At 42.8% G+C, this 17,482-nt stretch overlaps 3 protein-coding genes across 13 annotated transcripts in view; 1 reads left to right on the top strand and 2 right to left on the bottom strand.

The window, feature by feature from the left end:
* The window catches only part of SLC35E2B (solute carrier family 35 member E2B), a 15,111-nt gene extending 11,697 nt beyond the window's left edge, over nt 1-3,414 (bottom strand). For 2 of the 7 annotated variants that reach the window (XM_075172269.1, XM_075172272.1), the window contains exon 1: nt 2,366-3,233. The gene's annotated coding sequence lies outside the window, so the exon portion shown is untranslated. Of the gene's footprint in view, nt 1-722 lie in introns of all 7 variants that reach the window. The other 5 variants (XM_075172274.1, XM_075172270.1, XM_075172271.1 and 2 more) reach the window with 5 other exon arrangements.
* On the top strand, nt 3,403-17,482 carry LOC142092364 (uncharacterized). Of its 3 annotated transcripts, XM_075172284.1 has the most exons (9): nt 3,403-3,520; nt 3,792-3,864; nt 4,821-4,974; nt 7,944-8,089; nt 9,743-9,919; nt 10,722-10,835; nt 13,882-13,968; nt 15,998-16,145; nt 16,632-17,482. In XM_075172284.1, the coding sequence occupies exons 1-9, from the start codon at nt 3,501-3,503 to the stop codon at nt 16,661-16,663; spliced, it is 951 nt and encodes a 316-aa protein (XP_075028385.1). In that variant the 5' UTR covers nt 3,403-3,500; the 3' UTR covers nt 16,664-17,482. The 3 variants fall into 3 exon arrangements, with proteins under 3 accessions (XP_075028385.1, XP_075028388.1, XP_075028386.1); XM_075172287.1 differs by lacking the exon at nt 15,998-16,145; XM_075172285.1 differs by lacking the exons at nt 15,998-16,145; nt 16,632-17,482 and adding an exon at nt 14,089-14,296.
* The window catches only part of NADK (NAD kinase), a 40,419-nt gene continuing 27,871 nt past the window's right edge, over nt 4,935-17,482 (bottom strand). The window contains exons 12-17 of one of the 3 annotated variants that reach the window (XR_012677034.1): nt 13,495-13,718; nt 13,268-13,391; nt 12,518-12,633; nt 7,925-8,066; nt 7,004-7,089; nt 4,935-5,528 (exon numbers count right to left, since the gene is read on the bottom strand). Coding sequence is in view for 1 of the 3 variants with exons in the window: in XM_075172266.1 (XP_075028367.1) it covers nt 15,237-15,318 (82 nt within the window). In the remaining 2 variants the exon portion in view is untranslated. Of the gene's footprint in view, nt 5,529-7,003; nt 7,090-7,924; nt 8,067-12,517; nt 12,634-13,267; nt 13,392-13,494; nt 13,719-15,100; nt 15,319-17,482 lie in introns of those variants that run through there. The other 2 variants (XR_012677033.1, XM_075172266.1) reach the window with 2 other exon arrangements.

Here is a 17,482-nt window from a genome sequence, read left to right as displayed (position 1 = left end):
GCTTGTGCTTTGAAGCATCTAGTTTTAATAAAAAAATATTACTCTCCCCTCAGTTTTTAACAGAGTAGTCATACTCGGTTCGATTACTAAATTGCTTACACTATTTCTATTGTGTGCAAGTGGCCTCCACGGGAATAAACATCATTTTGCTGCCAGGCAGCCTGCATGAATATATAGAAATGACAGCTATCTGTACAGTGCTTTTGTGGAAATGGTGTCACAGCTTAACAAACATTTTGAATTAGCACCAGCTCACAGCTTCTGAAATAAATAGCACCCCCTTCACTCACTCCAACTACAACAAATGTTTTTGTGGACATGTGATAGATCAAACCAGGGAAACTGCTCCCCCCTGAAATGTAAGGCTGCAGGGAAAAGGTCGCTCTTAATCCACACCAGGACCAGTACACATCATCTACTCTTAATCCATACGCATCATCTACACTTAATTCACACCAGTACAGTTCAACCTCATCACTGTAAAAGCAGTACGTCTATATGGATTGTTTTCTACAGGTCTCAGAAGAACAGAAACACCAAGTCTTGCAAAAAGTAAAATGCAGAAGCAACACAAGTTAACAAGGACACACACACCACATTTCTGCATTAGTTCTTCCATAAGAAATGTTTTCCAAAGAAACGATAACATTCCACACTGAAGTCAAGTGAATAAAAGAGAGGAAAAAAAACAAGAAATTGACCTAATGTAAAGTTTTACTTACAGCAGTACACTTTTCTAACACAATTTAAAAGCGAGCAAAATCAGTTTTCCTTCTCCAAAGCTGCAGAGGTGTGAGGGCTGAAGCAGCTGGTGAAAATCCAGTTGCAAGTGCTCACAGTTGTAACAGGGCCCTGACATTCTCCGCACCTGTCCTTCACTGAGGTTTTCTGCAACAGAGCTACAGATTAGATAAGGGCAGCCAGCTCAGCTGTCTCCACCCAACACTACCACCAAGTCATCTTCTTCAAAAGTAAGCATAAAGTGAGAAAACTAAGAGTTCTTTCAGAGCCATATTTGATTAAAAAAAACAAAAGGCAAGAGATAAAACCAACTCAGATATTAAACTGTGTCGATGAGATTATCACTGACACCTATCAAAAATCCTCATAATAGTATTCACTTAAACTTTCTTTTCATGAGAAACTGCAGTTTTTTAATCCTAATTTTTAAGAAATTGTTAAAAATAAAAAATCAACAATATAGCCAGAGTTCAATATAACCAGAGTCTTTCCTTAGAACTGAAAGAATAAAATTATTTAAAGACAACACATACAGCAACAAGAGACAAAGCAGTCACGTGAAAGAGGAAATACCGTGTCTTTTTAAAATCACATATACTATAGCAAGACATGATTTATCTTGAAAATAAAGCATAGCATTTCCAGCACTACAGATTCTGTGTTTTTTAACTATCTATTGTAACCCTGATTATGCACAGATTCCTGCATAATTCTTCCACAGAGCACACTAAATATTTTTTATGATTGAAATATATTCATTGGCAAGCATCTATCAGGTGCTCCAACAAATTTAATATAAAATTCTTCTGTGATGCAGCTCACCTCAAAACTGATACCTTTTGGTCAGAAGCTCTAATTATTTCTTAAACAGCTAAGCAGATTCTGACCATCACTACTGCATGTATGACACCAACAGTTTCTTACTGCATTCATTTGGCTAAGACTGGAAGTGCTCTGGACTTTGGAATGACCACATCTAACAGCAAAGACAAAAAGCCATTGCCAGAGTTTTTCTGACCTCTTGTAAGTACCTATATATAAAGACAGATACTTTCTTTTGACAATATCCACAAAGAACTCTCTATACAAAGTCAGCTTCACACCTCGCGCAAAAAACCAAAAGCTCAAAAATGTTGGCAGTGTTAAGAGAAACTGAGGCTAATCTGATAGTGAAAAAACAGAGGTTTGGTGTGCGTATCTCTTAATCTACTATTACGCAACACAGGTCACCCAAACATTGCTTCCAACACAACGAATGGACAGAATTCAGCATCCCAAGTAAGCTGTAAATATTGACGTTGTTTCACTAAATGATGAGAGCATCCAAGATGTTTATAAACACAGCCCGTAAATACAAACGCAAAACTATTAACATCTCCCATACAGAGAAGATGCTAAAAGACTGAAACAGCTTAGTACTTCCTTGCACTTCAGCTGCTTTTCTAGTCACCCAGTCCCAAAATCTTCCCTCCTCTTATTTAGAACCAGCTACCACGCAGGCAAATCCCGCACGTGTTTTCGGTTGCCCCGCAGCATCTCGGGGCTGACTGAGCATCCCAAACACAGGGGAAGCGGCAGGACCGCTGCGCATTCGGAGCTGCCTTCCCCATCGCGATTCAGAGACCTCAAGGGAGCAGTGCTGTACCGCGTCCTTTCTGACCCGGCTTTTCGGCTCAAGGACTTTTCGGAGAGCACCGCCGCCGCAGCAAGGCACAGCAGGAGGAAGCACACACATCTCCCTGCTCAGGGCATGCCGCAGTGAGCCAGCACCTCCGCGCTAAGCGCTTTCAGCCAGCGGGCTTTGGATCTTCCTCTACATCAGCGCCAGCACAGCCCGGCCGCTGATTTTCTCTCCCCAGAGCCGGTCAGCGCATCACGGCCAGCAGCTGGGGGCTGCCGAGCAGGCAGCTGCCAAAGCCGAGGCGCTCCCGCTCAAACCCGGCTTCGGCTTCCCGGGCTGCGGCCCTCAGGGCGGCGGCCGCCACCCCCCTCCCCACCCTCGGAGCGGAGCAGCCGGCCGGAGCCGCCCCCGCTCACCGGCCCCGGGCAGGGGAGGCGGGACCACGCCGCGCACCGCCCCCGCGGGCCGAGCGGGAGGTGCCGCCGCGGCCGAGCGGCCGCCGCCCGGGGTGGCTGGATGGGCCGGGCGCCTTCCCTCCGCCCCCGGGAGCCAGCTCTGCTCGGGCCACGGCCCCCGGGCGGGCAAAGCGGAGGTGCCTCCGCGGAGAAGGGCCAGGGCCTGCGCCCCTTCGTCACAGCAGCCGCTCGTTTCCCTGTCACCGCGGGCGGATAACGGGAAGTCGTTTTACGAAAAAAAGGAGGGGGGAAAAAAAAAAAAGAAGAAAAATAAAGGAAAGGGGGTTACAGGGGACGCAGCTCCGGGTAACGACCGGTTAAAGCCCTACAAAGCCCCGCCAGGCGTTTCACTCAAGGCTGGCCCCTCCATCGAGCCAGGCGTCGGCTGCCGGGCCGCCCTCCTCTGTCGCAGCGTCCGACACGGCCCCTCCGCCCGAGAAGAGCGGTCACACGGCGGCGCGGGGGAAGGCCCCCGGGGCAGGAGGCGGCCCCGGGGCAGGAGGCGGCCGCGAGGCGGAAGGGAAGGCGCGGGGGGACGGGAGGGAGGGAGCGCCGCGGCCCCGCCGCCCTCCGGCGGTGCTTCCCGCCCGGGACGGGGAAGTGACGTCCCGGCCTGCCCCGGAAGTGCGGGAGCTGCAGCCATGTAGGTACCGTTACCGGAGGGGGACGGCGCCGGAGCGGCCATGGAGGGCGCCGACGACAGGTAGCGGCGGGAACCCGCAGCGCCTCGCGCCATCGGGGCGGGAGGGCGGGCCCAAGCGCTGAGCGGGGGGGCGGCTCTCCGCGTTCCCCCGCCTCGTTACCCGGGGTGGGGGGCGGGAGGCGGGGGCCGGGGAGGGGCTTGCTCCGGCCCCCGCACCCGCCGCTGCTTGGTACGGCCCATCCGGGAGGGCGGGAAGTCGTCAGTGCTGGCCCCGCCCGCGGGCTGGGCCCGGGGCGGCCTCGGTAACGGTTCCCCCTTCTCTCCCCCTCAGCGGCGCCGCAGCCCCCGCTCTGCCGAACCTCACCCCCCGGCACCAGCAGCTCATCCCCACGCCCTGCGGCCCCGTGAGTACCCTCGCCGCCCGCCGGCCCCCCGGGGAAGGCCGTGCTCTCCCGCTGCCACTCCGAAAGGAGGAGTCGGGGACGCGAGAGCAAACCGGGTTTGTGCCCGAGGTGCCCCGTTGAAACCGTGCCGTCGAACGGCCGCGGGGCTGCCGGTGCCTCGGCTGGGACAGCGCTGCCGGTGCTCCCTTGATTTCAAGTAGTTGGTTTTGCTCAAATAAAACTGTGTTTCCAAACAGCGAATCTGTAATTCATCAAAAACTCCTGCACAGACAGAAATTACGCGTAACGTTACCGATAAGTGTGAAAATCTCGGCCATCCAAAGCCGTGGTGTAGCAGGTGTCACAGCCCAGCCCTGCCTGCAGGCGACTCCCCAGCTCCACCTGCCTCTTGATGAAGCTTTTTTTTTTTCCCCCTTACTGCCAACATCAGAGGGAAGTAAAGTGATTTTTGCTCGTGTGGTGCAGTTTATCTGTCTCCATGATTTCTCTCCCAGACTGCCTGGGACGAATGGAAAAAACATCTCTCACTCAAATCCTTTGCACATTGCTCGGAAGCATGAACCTTTCTTTACAATTTTCTAAAACTAAAAATCTTGATATGGGGTGCTGGGGAAAAGTTACTTGCTGAACATCGTTATGTTTTGATAGGCGTGTATGTGGACATTGGCAATCTTGATTTCAGGAGATGAAATTACAACACCGTGGCCCTTATGAGGCACTGAGGAAAGCGGCAGGCAGTCTGTAGGTATAAACCAGAAAAATCTAGGCTGAGATTAATTACGAAATAAAGTCAGAGTCTCCCTTCCTCAGCAGTTTTGGAGTTTCAATTCAACTGCAAAGAGTTTCTCTTCCTTTTGCCAAGGAAACCCCCGCACTTGTGTCATTTAGCCAACTTGCTTAGGAACAGCAACTAGTTTATACTGCATTACCTGTTTAAAAATGTTCTTCCTTTACAGATAAAACCTTGTTCAGAGCTATCGTTCCCTGTGAAGATCTACTTCTGTGTCACTATTTTGTCTCTGCTAAGTGTCATAGGGCTAACCATAGAGACACTCGTTCAACAAACTGAGGAAGATTTCACCATTTCTCTTATTCAGTTAGTTGGAGTTGGTAAGAAACATACTGTTTGTATTTTAAAACACATACGTTTTTTCCCAAAGTAGTAATTAAGCAGCAACTGAAGTTTCTTATTTCACTCCATTTGGCCTGATATGTTACACATAGAATCTTCTGCTACTTTAGCACTGACGAACCAGATGCTTTTGCCATTGTTGCTTTTTCCAGTAGTATTTTAGGGAAAGGATCAGTAATAGATATGGTGTCTTCCAGAATACATTCATGTGTGAATAGTGTGAAAAAATATTCAGATTTTAGGAAGTTTTGCTATAATTGGCTTTCTTACTGGTGTTTCATTAGGCAGATGTGGCACTGATTTTGCTTTCAGACAGCTTTTACTTTATGTAGGATATACTGAAAGTTCAGCTATGCCAGAAAGAGCTTACCGTTTCCCATTTTAATGTCCGTGCCCATGCTGGGGAATTCAGAGGTGTCCACACTCCAAGGTTTGTCATAGAATGTACATCTGATGTGAGCCGTGCTTATACCTGTAGTTGGTTTCAGGGTACCTTCTTACATTGCAAGAAACCAAACATACACAGTTTGATCTGAAGCAAGAAAATGTTAAGTCATCTCTCTGTGTTAAGTTCCTGTAAGGATGTTGCTTCACCCGAAGTATTTTAATAAAAGAAAATAAGGACCTCTTTTTTTTTAAAGTGCTCTTTTTTCTTGTCTAATAATTTTTGTCCCACTGGAAGCAAAATCCAAACTTCCTTGGGTATTTCCAATTAGAGCTTCAATAGAAATTTATGTTCATATTCCTCGGTCCATTAGTATTAAATAGAAATGAAGCTTCACATGAAAATAAATACAACTAGAAGTATTTTAGGAAGCCTTCCTCAGTGGCTTTAGCAGGTTTTGGCTGTTGGCCCGCTGGCCAAAACAGTGCAGAAAAGAATAGACTTTCTGTGGGCGTAACACCTTGTGTACCAGAAGGACACGCTAATCATAAGCAGTCATTGCTTTCCAGCTTTCATGCTTTCACCCAGAGGGAACAAAGACAATAGACTTGTTCCAGATTCTATAATTAGACACATACAAACAATACTTTTATTCTAAAACTCTGGTTTGATTAGCAGCTTTTCACACAAGACTCAGCATACCAACAAAAATTGCAATGTTAAACAGACCATTGGTGCCTCCAATCTGTCACACTGTTTTTGTTAGCAACCGCTGTTTTGTGCTTCAGAGAAAAATGAAGAACCTTCATAACAAACCAAATTAATCACATGATGTTATAAATGGAGAAGTTGAAAGCATGCTTGCTAATCTATTTTTCCCCCCTCCTACCTTCTGTTGATGCTAATTAGTACTCTATGCTGCAACACCCCGGAGAAGTGCACACCTCTCACAAACCTTTGGTCTAAATCAGGAAAAATAGTGTATTTTTAACACATTACTTCAGATTTCAAAGTTTTAATGTAAACAAAAGTTGTTGTTTCAACATACTAGTCAGTAAAGATAACATCATTCAAGGAACATGTTAAAACCATTATTGGCTTACCTTGAGATTTTAAGATGTGTAAGCTAAGCTCCATAAACATGCCAAAACCATATGTTTTCCATAGGGTAGACAAAGACTGACAGAACTGATAATAGTTCTTTAAAGAAAAATAGATGCCCCGGCTGTAACATTCTCTTGGATTTACCACTAGAGGTATTTACTCTAAAGAGGGTTTGGGATTTAATTTGTTGAAAAATCTTCAATTACAAACACAAGGGGATGTCCTTTATTTCAGAAATGTGCATATGCTATCTCTGCAAAAATCTTAATGCTCAGGAAAAAAGTTTGTTTTCAAATTATTTGTACAGACTACTTCTGATTTAGCAGCTGAATTTGCAAAACAAGGAAGTACTGCCTTAAATCTTTCAGGTCTTCTTGAGGTCATAAGCATGCAAAAAAAATCGCGTGATTCACAATTTGCCAATCATTTTCAGTTTTCTCCACCAGTGTTACGAAAAGTGAAAAAGGAAGCTAATTCACTAGAAGGTTTGTTTAGAGAGACTGAAGTTATTACGTTACCTTGAAAACTTCTACGACACTTTGTTCCCATGTCCCAGCCTAGCAAAACTAGATTATTTGATGTGCGGAATCCAGGAAGTAGCCGTCTGGAAAAAGAAATGTATTGTTACTTTGTCTATGGTAAGAATTAACTAGTGTTTGCAGGAGCATCCTATAGAAGAACAAAGCACTGGTTCCTGTTTTTATGAAATGAAAGCCTTTTCCTTATTTAAGCTTTGACAAAACAGATGTTTAGAGTTCAACAGCAGCAGCTAACTGTGGTGTTAAGAGTGGTGGGTTTTGATGTATTTTACAAAAACATAACTCAGAACTTTCCTGAACCAGTTCTTTTCTGGACTACAGAAAAGTAGCATCCAGTTTGTGGCGTGAGGAATTTCAAAATTTCCACAACAAAAATAAATTGTTAGGAATCCAGTCTGTCTAAGTTCAATTCAACACACAAGCCATTTGTAGTCGTCAGAACCACACAAACAATACTGTAGAGGTATGTGTAAGAGTAGTAAATTCCTTATTAGTCACTTGAATTACTCTCACTGGGAAGATTATGTAATTTCAGTTCTTTAGTAAAAATGGTGTTGCTTCATTTACTTCAAATACATATGCAACATAGGGTTCAAGATAGTATTAATAGAATAACATACCACAGCTGCCAGTTAATTTGGATAGCTAATATGTTGCCATTTGCGAAGTGTTACTTCACAAGTAATTTAAAAATCCAATAAATTATTTCATTTCTTGGATGCTAAACACAGGGGAGAGTACTCATTTTAAGTATCTGATTCAGGCTCCTTGGTAAGAATAAAGATATGCTCTTGACTGAGGAGCCCAAGTTACACGGTCTTGATACTTCCATTTCGTCATCTGGATCAAGTGCATTGAAAAATTGCACCATGTGCAATCTGTGTTCACCTGGTAACTGACCTTTCCTTCTCCTTCCCAGTGTTCTGTGTATACTATGTGTCTAGAGGAATCCTGCAGGAGAATCGCCAGGAGCTCATCGTCTTTGTTCTTTCCATCATGCTAGTGATGTTTCGTTCCATTGTCAACTTCACAGTTCTCTCTGCTGAGCAAAAGCCAAAACTCCTGGTTAGTCTCCTGGCTTTAATTAACTTTGCTTTTCTCCACATCTTGGATTTGAAAATCTTAGAAAGGCAAGTTGTCTGTGATGAGGGCACTGATAACAGAGAAAAATCAGGCTGAATTATTCCTACCATTGGATAACAAAATGTGCACCTCCACAACTGCAAATCTGTTTCTCTGAGCTATTCTATGGGTTTCTTTATGGCAGTATCAGAAAGTAACATAAATATCAAAGTATTTTACTCACACAGGATTACCGCAGAAGATATCCTTCACTTCACCTACTCTGCTTCAGATTTCCGTCTATAAAACGACGGGCCTAAAGTCACGTAAATTTAGCCTACAAACAGAACTGGAATCTCAAGTCTGTATGCAAGGACGTGGCCAGTAGCCCCACCGCTCCATAAATGCAGCAATGTGTTTTTAAGAGAGTTATGGTAACCTGCTGCAAGGAAACAAAAAGATACAATGTGCTAAGGGAGGTACTGACATTCCAGATTATCTTGTTTGCATTTCGTAACAATAAAATGTAATGTGAGGATTGCATTCTATGCCATATTAAGATTTGTAGTTAAAGATTTCTAGTTAAACTTCCATTTGCCATGCTTCTCAGCAGTCCTTCCCTTTGTGGTCGCACCTTTATCATAAATGTGAGAAGGAGGTTCCTTGCTGTGAAGTCATCCAAAAATTATTCTTCGATAGAAGAGATGGCAACCAAGCTAGGAAGGTGGAGCAAAGCAGCATTTGCCTATTCAATTTACATATCAATTGTACATTTAGTTAAACATACTTATCTACAGCAAACTGGGTTGTTAGGGTCAATAAGGAACAGGCATCAAAGACATGCAAACTACTTTAAGGTATGCATCCCAGTCATCAGTTTATATATTAAACAAGAACCTCAAAGTAAAGCCTGGTGTAGATGATGTACTATTAAGGACTTACTTTTACTACTATAAAAGTAACTTGGATTACTGTAACTCCTCCTTCCTGCGCAAAATTTCTGAGCCAGAATAAGGCATACTAGTATAACTATTCTCATATCAATGTAATTACAAAGGATGTTTTGCCATTTCAGCCATCTTTAACGCAGCAGACATTCAGTGTGAATGCCAGCAAAGTTATGAATACAACCCAGACAAAACAAATGTTTTTCGAAATTTAGTAAGTACAGCATTCAGAATAACCCGCTGTCCCCATTGAAATCAGTGAGGAAGATTCTTACCAGTTGGTTTATGCCATACAGGAAGCTTAGAGCAAGTCTCTGTCAAAGAAAGCTGTTTCTTCAAACCGTATGATAAAACCTCAAGCAAAACCTTGCTAAAAGTCGTTACGATATTACAGGGGGTGCAAAGGTTATGTTTCTCTTAACAATTGTAAAACTACTACGTTGAGGGTAATGTGAACCAAAATAGCTAATGTGAGTTTACAGTTATTACCAAGTGGTTGCAACAAATGGCAAAAATGATGGCCTGATCTTTGCCGCTTAACAGTGTGGCAAACTGTCATCTTTAATTGTTGTCTATTTAAAATGCTATTAATAGGCAGCCTGATTCTCCTTACTCCTTTATTCTTTTATTACCAGTTAGAAGATTTAAGGTTAAAGACTGTCCCTGTTTTGGCATGGCCAGTCACATCCTTATTTCTCTTTCCCACCAGGCCCGCTTCATTCTGATCCTCTTGGTTGGCTCCTTTGATGTGATCTGTGCCATCATCCTCATTCAGAGTCAAAGCATGATGGCCTTTCGAGTGGGTGGTGCTCTAGAAAGCCTACAGTCACAATACTTCATGCTGAACCTCTGTTTTTCCATGTTGACCTTTGATCTTCAGGCGCAGGTATAGAACTCTCTCCCCCGGGTTCCCTTTTTTCCCCTCCTATTGAGAATATCTTAGAATTAGACTAGCTGAGCTGAACTATTAACTTCCTAGAGCAACCCTGCCTGTATCTTACCTTTTAGATAAGATTAGCTTAATAATGGTCATCTCTCCAGGTGTTGGGAAGCTTAGTTAAAATCCATAAAAATGAATCAACATTTATTTTATCATTGTCCTGCCCAGAAGGAAAACTGAATCTTATTTTTGGGAAGTACGTCCATAAAAACAATTGCATCCAGAAGCTCCAACCCAACATGGCCTCCTAAAATAAGAAAGATTATCACTGCACAACATCCCAGCCTACAGCCTCTTGCTTTCCAGCCATCCTAGCTGTCCCCTACATTTGAGAAAATGATAGTGGGATGGAAGAGGGGAGCCTGACCTAGCAGGGCAATCAGGGTGAGATAGCAACCTGCAGTTACAGGTAAGTGAAGTGAACCCAAAATCTGTTTTCAGGAAGAGTTTGTGCTTCTGGACGCCACCCTTCGTTCTTACTTTACTGCTGTATTACCCTGTATTACCTTACACTTTATCTGGAGCACGTCTTACTTCCCTGTTCTTTGTGGTTGCTAATATGGCATACAGGGAAGTACGTTTGTCCTTGTGTCCCATTTCGTACTGTCTGTCAGGTTTTGAGGAAAAATTTTAGCCTTTAGACCTGTGCCAAACTTAGTGTTGCTGGGAGTTTGTATCAAATATTTTTTGGTGGGCTGTATGGTCTCAAACTAATAATTTTACAAAATCTTTGCCTCTTCTCTTTCAGCTCTGCTTGTATGTTCTGCTGATAAGCCTGCATGAGATCACCCCTCTACATAACATCATCTCAGCAACAGGGGTTCTTTGGGCCTGCCTGAAGGTGACCATTAGCATCATCGCAGTAAGTGTTAAGCTAACAGCGACACTAACAACAATAGTCGACTTCGGAGACTACAAGTTCTCACCCTGAGCAATTATCACAGGCTGGGAAGTCACAGCCATCCCATTCTATGTAATACTGCTAAGCGCAAGGGAGCCAGAATGGATCCCAGCAGAAAACAAGAGCACCAACAATAATGAAGTCAAGTTTCTAATAAATCTTGTCTCTCAACTGAGCATACAGGATGAAACAATGTCACACTATCATTATTCCTTTCTGAGGGACATTGTTTTATTCTCACTCCTTGATCACCTACTTTAATGAAACCTATAGGATCACAGTATCTTCAATATTTCTACCTCTCTGACAAGGTTAGGTGAAACTGGCAACAGTCCTCCAAATTATTATAAAGGTGGATATACAGACACAGACGGCATAGGCCTTATATCCTTAGGAAACCACACCAAAAAGATGAGTGGTCCTTTATTGGGGCAGCTTCTTTAAAGTTGAGTGACAGTTTTCAGGTTAACATACAGATTTGTGAATTCAAAATGTGGTTTTTCATGTCAGTCAGACTGAACTTCCTCCGAAGTCTTGAGAGCTCTGTTCCAAGAATGATTGCAGAATCAGGGCCAGAGTACATCAGATACGCGAGTCTTACTACCAGGAAGGAGTTTAGGGGGTTTTGTGTTTGTTGTTTTTTAGGCTCCTTGGGTGTTTGCTTTAGCCATTCAGACAAACTCCTGACAGCTGAAATACAGCTTTCCCAGTGTTTTGATTGCTTTCCTTGCTAAAAACGGAGCTAGCACTAAGCACCGTGCTTTTAAAATACTGTAGTAACTTTAGGTGAATAGTTGCACAGAATCATCTTTCTCCTGGACTTTGGAGTGTCGTGGCCCCTAAGAGCTATCCAGCAGCGAAAAATGGAGTTAGCAGGACTAACTGTGAGTGTGACACTTAGGAATGCAGATAGGGATATTATAGCTTGGTTTCCTCCTAGGAGCTCCTTATTTACCTTTGTGAGGCACTGGATCTTTGCTTTCAGTTAAATTGTATCAGGTGTGGAAAGGCGGCAGCAATTAGAACCATGTCTGTTTTCCTGCTGGGATTAAAAGTGTAAACCTTTCAGCTACTTTTCCCCCACCATCAGAAACAAAGTTGATCTGACCAGTTGCTGCTCACAGGTTATGAGTTCTTTGCTTCTCCTTGATTTGCCTTTAGGCATCAAAAAAGGCACTGTTTCTTTTAAAAAAAGAAAGAGGCACTTCAGTTAGATGGTCTCATGTCTTAACATACATGATATTCCTTATGCTTTCATCAATAGCAAACGTGTTTCTTAATGGTTCAATGAGTTATAGTAAATGTCTTCCGGATAAGTACATATTCCTGCCCTTCGCTCAAAACCGTCTAAGTTAGAACTACTTGGAAGCTACTTTTTACCCAGCCTAGGTACATTATTGACTTCTGTACTGGAAGAAGTTAACAGCTTCTTGTCTAACTAAGAAATAGCAAATGTAAAATTAATGAAAAAAAAATTTAGTGCTGTATTTCAGTAACTGGCAGCACTGCAGGGCAACCGCAACTTAGAAAAGGTGGATACATTTCATGAGAGTCTGGTAGCTTTGCATCCAAGGGAAAAATGATTCTATCTTAGGCTAGAGCATGTAGACAGAGGGGTCACAATAGGAACTCCTTTTCCTTACCCTGTTCAGACAAGTTTTTCACAATCAGCTTCTGGCAGATGATGCAGCAGTAGAGAAACGTATATCATTGTCTTGTTTGGTCCTCTCAGAAACTACACCTGCTATGAGGTTGTTACCTAAAAAATGTATGGAGACATACATAATCCACCAGAAAGTATAAGCATAATAAAAGGGAAAACTTGGAAACGCCTCATACACAGTCCTTTCTGGTAACGGCAGTACCTGAAAGCACAGCTAAACCTCATGCTCCCTTATTTCTGATTTGATGCACATGCCGTTTCACAAGGGGCTTATTCATTATTTTTCTTCTATTTATATACACGCTCTCCCATTTACTTAGTGGATTTATTTTGCCTATCTCCATTATTTATTTTCTCTCTTTTCTCCCGTTAATTACTAATTCTCTCTTCCCCCCTCCTCTTCTTTCTCAGCCTTTGTCTTCCTTTCCCCTTTTGGTCTTATCCTAAGAGGAGCACTATGCAGTACCACAGAAAACAGACAATAGTAGAGGTGGCAGAGAACAAACTTCCTTAAGGGAGGGACAATACTCTTAATCTTTTGTAGAGGTTCATATATTGACCACCGCAGAAGGATCAATATTGGTTTTAGGGGGAATCTGTGGTTGATCAGATGCATCAAATCTTATCATAGCATTGGCACAGTCACTGTTTTCATTCCCAGTGACTCGGCTGTTTCTCTGTCGTTTGCCCAGACCTGCCCTTCTAGTTCAGGACTGCTGAAAGATGCTACCTGCTGGAAAGCAGTCCATCGTTCCTTCTTTCCCAAGTCCCAAGGTTAATTGTGAAACAAAGTTTTTCTGACAGTTAAATCCTCTTGCTCCTCCCACATTTTAGTTCTCAGTACCTTTAATTCTCTGTAGTAGAAACAAAGGTGGAGAAAAAAGTCACAGAGTGCTTTCACCTTTCAGCCTGTTAGCTATGAAAATATTAATTCATTAGAGAAAAATCTGAGCGTACCCAAAGAAAACGTACATCAGCTTAGACGCAGCTCAGAAGAGTCAGCTGCTTCTCCGCTTAAGCTAGCTGGGAGTTGCACTGTATGAGAAGGCAGAGCTCAAGAGGATGCCGAGATGGCTCAAATCACACACAGCTGTCAGGATGTGCCCATGAAACAACCAGTTCTGATTTCACCAACATTGCTCCTGGCCCAGCTCAGTGGAAAACAGAGACCATATTTCCTGCTAAAAAAACATAGGTAGAGAAGGCAAGTGGAGAGCAAAGTTACAACTGAGAACTCAGCTAGACTAACACTTGAAATGCTATTGAAAAATCAACTATATATAGCCTTTATAGAGTATATAGCAATGAGTTATAAGTCTGAATATATCTCATCTTATTTTACAGATTTTAAAAGAACTGAAACCTCTAGTGTGGATTTTTCTGAGTCAAAATGTACCTGAAGTAGCTTATCTCATCTACCTGCTTTACACGGTAAGTCATCAAACTTACTTGCTTAATAATGGGGAGCAAGGCTGGAGGCCTCTTCTTCATTACTGGATCCTTGGGCCCAAAACATGGTGCCTCATTCCTGAGCACGCCCCTTTGTTGCAGCTCCTCTTAGAATCAATGAGAGCAGCAGATACATCCTACTTCTTCAGGATCAACTTTTCAAGACAGCAACCATGTCAAATTGCTGTTGAACTGATTACTTAGAGGGAGAGGCCCTGGAAGTCTCTGCAACTGGCAAAGTGTCCAGAACTATTAGGGAAAGATGCAACAAAATCTTCCAGTACAAGATACACAGCTGCTCAAAAATGCCTCCCTTTCTTCACAAGAACTCTCAAGTGGTGCCAGAGCATTTGACCATCTGCAGGGCCTCAAGTCATTATATTTTAAAGAATTTCTTAGGCAGCACCCCCAGCTGTCGATCCTGATGTAGCCAAAACAAGAGGCAGTGCAAGCCCAACAAACTCCAGTGTTAGACGTTTTTTTGGCACTGTAATAGTGATATAGCGCTTATCACTGGCGCACCCCAGCACCTCCCACAACACGTGTGAAAGGAGGTAAGGAGGAAGAAGGGCAAAGCAGATCGTTCATCACGGGAAGGGCTCAAATGCTGATAGCAGCCCGTGTTTCTCATACTTCACATCGTCTCCAGATACTGATAAAAGTCCATTGACTGCAGTCATCCAAGTCCTTGGGGTTCTATTTATTAAAGTATGCAGTCAAATCAGGCTCTTCCAATTATTCACTGGCAAAGCACAGAAGGACCACACACTCTCTTTGGTGGCTATACTTTACTTGTATTGCAGCTAGGAAGAAAAGTACAGGTGGTAACTTCTGACATAAGTGTAACATAAGAACTTGAAAATAGCTAGATCTCCTTACATTTTTGCATGGCAACAATGAACACGCAAGAGTGGCCAGCAAATGAGGGCATGGATGTGCAATACTCATCTGTGCTAGAGCGATCTGTAATATAGTCACTTCTCCAAACCAATTCTTTTTAGCATCTTTTATCTGACTACTGGAAAGGCAAAATAAAAAAAAAAAAAAAAAAAGGAAAAGTAAACTGTACTCACCATTAATTACTTCAGCTCTGAAAAAGCTGCTAGATTGACTCTATATAGCAGCTGCTTAACAACCCTTTGCAGTGTAAACAGGAAAACTGATAGAACTTAATAGACAAACAAACTGCACCAAAATTGGCCAGGACATCCATAACCTACCTTGATTTGGGATACACACCATTGGGTTTGTTAACAAATCAAAGTAGTCAGAACTGTGCTTTTTTTAATCTTTTTTTTAATCACTAGGCCTGCTGGGGCAAGTGACTCAAACCTGCAGGAAGAAGGAAAAGAATACTGCAAGATCTTGGTATCCTTCCTTCAGTACTGGATTTTTGCAGAGGTCTCTTATCTTAGTTTTAACATGCCTGATCATACTCTGTTCTTGGGAGCAGCAATCCTTCAACGCAGTAGATAGCTGCAGGATACAAATATTGTTGCTTTTAATTAAAAGTTGCCATTTTCTCTGTGTCAGAACCCTCAAAAAAGCACAGGTTAGGCAATTACTAATATCATAAGCACAGTAATCAAGCTAGCCATGAATGCAAATGGATCATGGAGCTGGCCCCCAGACATGGATGACACTAACAGTACAACGACAGCCAGGGAACATAACTTCATTCTATATTTTACAGTGGAAAGAGACTGAGATGTAAGATGAAGTCTGGTTTCCTTAGCTCCAGCTTAATTGCTTTTTTCAATCTGGGCACAATACTGCTTTCATATGCCTTTAATGATGCAGAGATTAGAAGGTGTAATGCATTTAGCTAGAGTCAGTGTGTAGCCAGGGAATCAAGTAATCAGGAAAGTAAGATGGTTTAAAAGTGACTAGTTTCGCCCCCCCAATTACTATCTAGTGACTTCTTTCTGAAATTTAGTGGTTGATTGTATTTTATGGCTTTAGGGTTTTGTGGCACTAGGTGTTGATTGTGTATGTCTCCGTTTTCCTGCAGGTGATAAGGGAGTGGGGCAAAGGGAATTCTTACACTCTGGAAGCTGCTTTCATTACCGGCTCTTGCATTTCTGTTGCAATAAAATCTGTTTTGTTTTGGGCACTGATTCATGTCTACCGCAGCTTTGGGCAGGGGCTGAGAGAAAGAAGTAAGTACTTGAAAAGGTTAACTTAACTATGAAGGTTGTAGCCTATTGTATCACAGTCACAATTAAGTAGAGAGTTTGTCGAGCCAGGAAAATAGTTAGGGATAGTCACAGTAAAAGGCAGATCCCTAATGACATCAAGCACTACTGCAGCCTCAGAATTTACTGGCCTGATAAAGCTCAGAAACTTGGATGGAACATATGTGATCTCTCCCTAAAGAAAACTGACATTAGTCAAAGTTGCTTCCAAACTATGCAAGGATTGCTGCTATCCAGAGAAACAGGCCTGTGTGGAAAAATCTCCTCTATACAAGATACATGTAATTTTTCTTCTTTGTCATGCTGTATAACTGCCTTGTAATAACTAAGAGAGACAGAATAAAGGGACCTAGAGAGCCACTAATCTAAAACTACCCAAACCTGCTTTTATATGAAGAACATAAGCGCTGCTAGGCATTGGTGTTGACTGATCTTCCTTTCTTCCCACAGTGTTTTCTTCCTATGGAAGGATCGACTCCTGAGCATCCCCCTTGTCTTCTATCTGCAGCTCGTACAGAGTGAAATCATAGCTGGGGAAGTTCTGATCAAGTACTTGCATTCAGGATGTAAGATAATGGGTCAGTTTCACAGAGGTAGGGGAAGTTGCTCAGAAAAACGTCTATACATTTCTTGGTTTGTATTGTGCTAGGGAGCTACAGCAGTGCAGCTGGTAACTTAGTTTAAAAAGCAAAATGCGCTCCGGAAATTAACAGTAATCCTCTCAATTCAATGAGTTTTGCTGACAGGACAATGCATCTTTCACTCCTCGTTTTCCTGATGTTGCTTTGTAACTGCAGGAGGTTCACAACATGATGTGAATGTTGTTAATAAAAATGCTGTTTTTCTGGATGTACACAAACATAATGAAAATAATTTGCACACTCATCTTTTATTACTGAGTCTATAAGTGGATTGCCCTACTATCATTTCTCAACTCAGATCTGTTGCTGAACAGAGGTCAAGCCCTGAAGTTGTTTTGATGTCAGCTGCATTCCCTGATCTCCAGTACGGCTGTGTGATGGCTTAACCCCAAGAGAATGGCTAGGGCTCTTGTTCCTCCTCTGACTTCAGAATATTTCAGGTTTTGTTGTTGTTGTTGGTTTTTTTTTTTAAATCCCAGGTACACATGAAAACTACACAGTGTAATCTCATGCCTTCCTACAGTGTATCTAACCAACGTGCCATTTCATACACAAGCATGACTGTTAAAAGAAGCCTTTAATATTGTAACTTGGTATTTTATTAATTGGAACCTTTAGCTACTGCCTGTCTATTTTTTAATAAAATATAACCACAGTTTG

This window comes from Calonectris borealis, chromosome 23 (genome assembly GCF_964195595.1).
Source record: "Calonectris borealis chromosome 23, bCalBor7.hap1.2, whole genome shotgun sequence".
NCBI lineage: Eukaryota > Metazoa > Chordata > Aves > Procellariiformes > Procellariidae > Calonectris > Calonectris borealis.
Note: the sequence above shows the minus strand (reverse complement) of the source record. Positions and strands in the feature narration are given on the sequence as shown.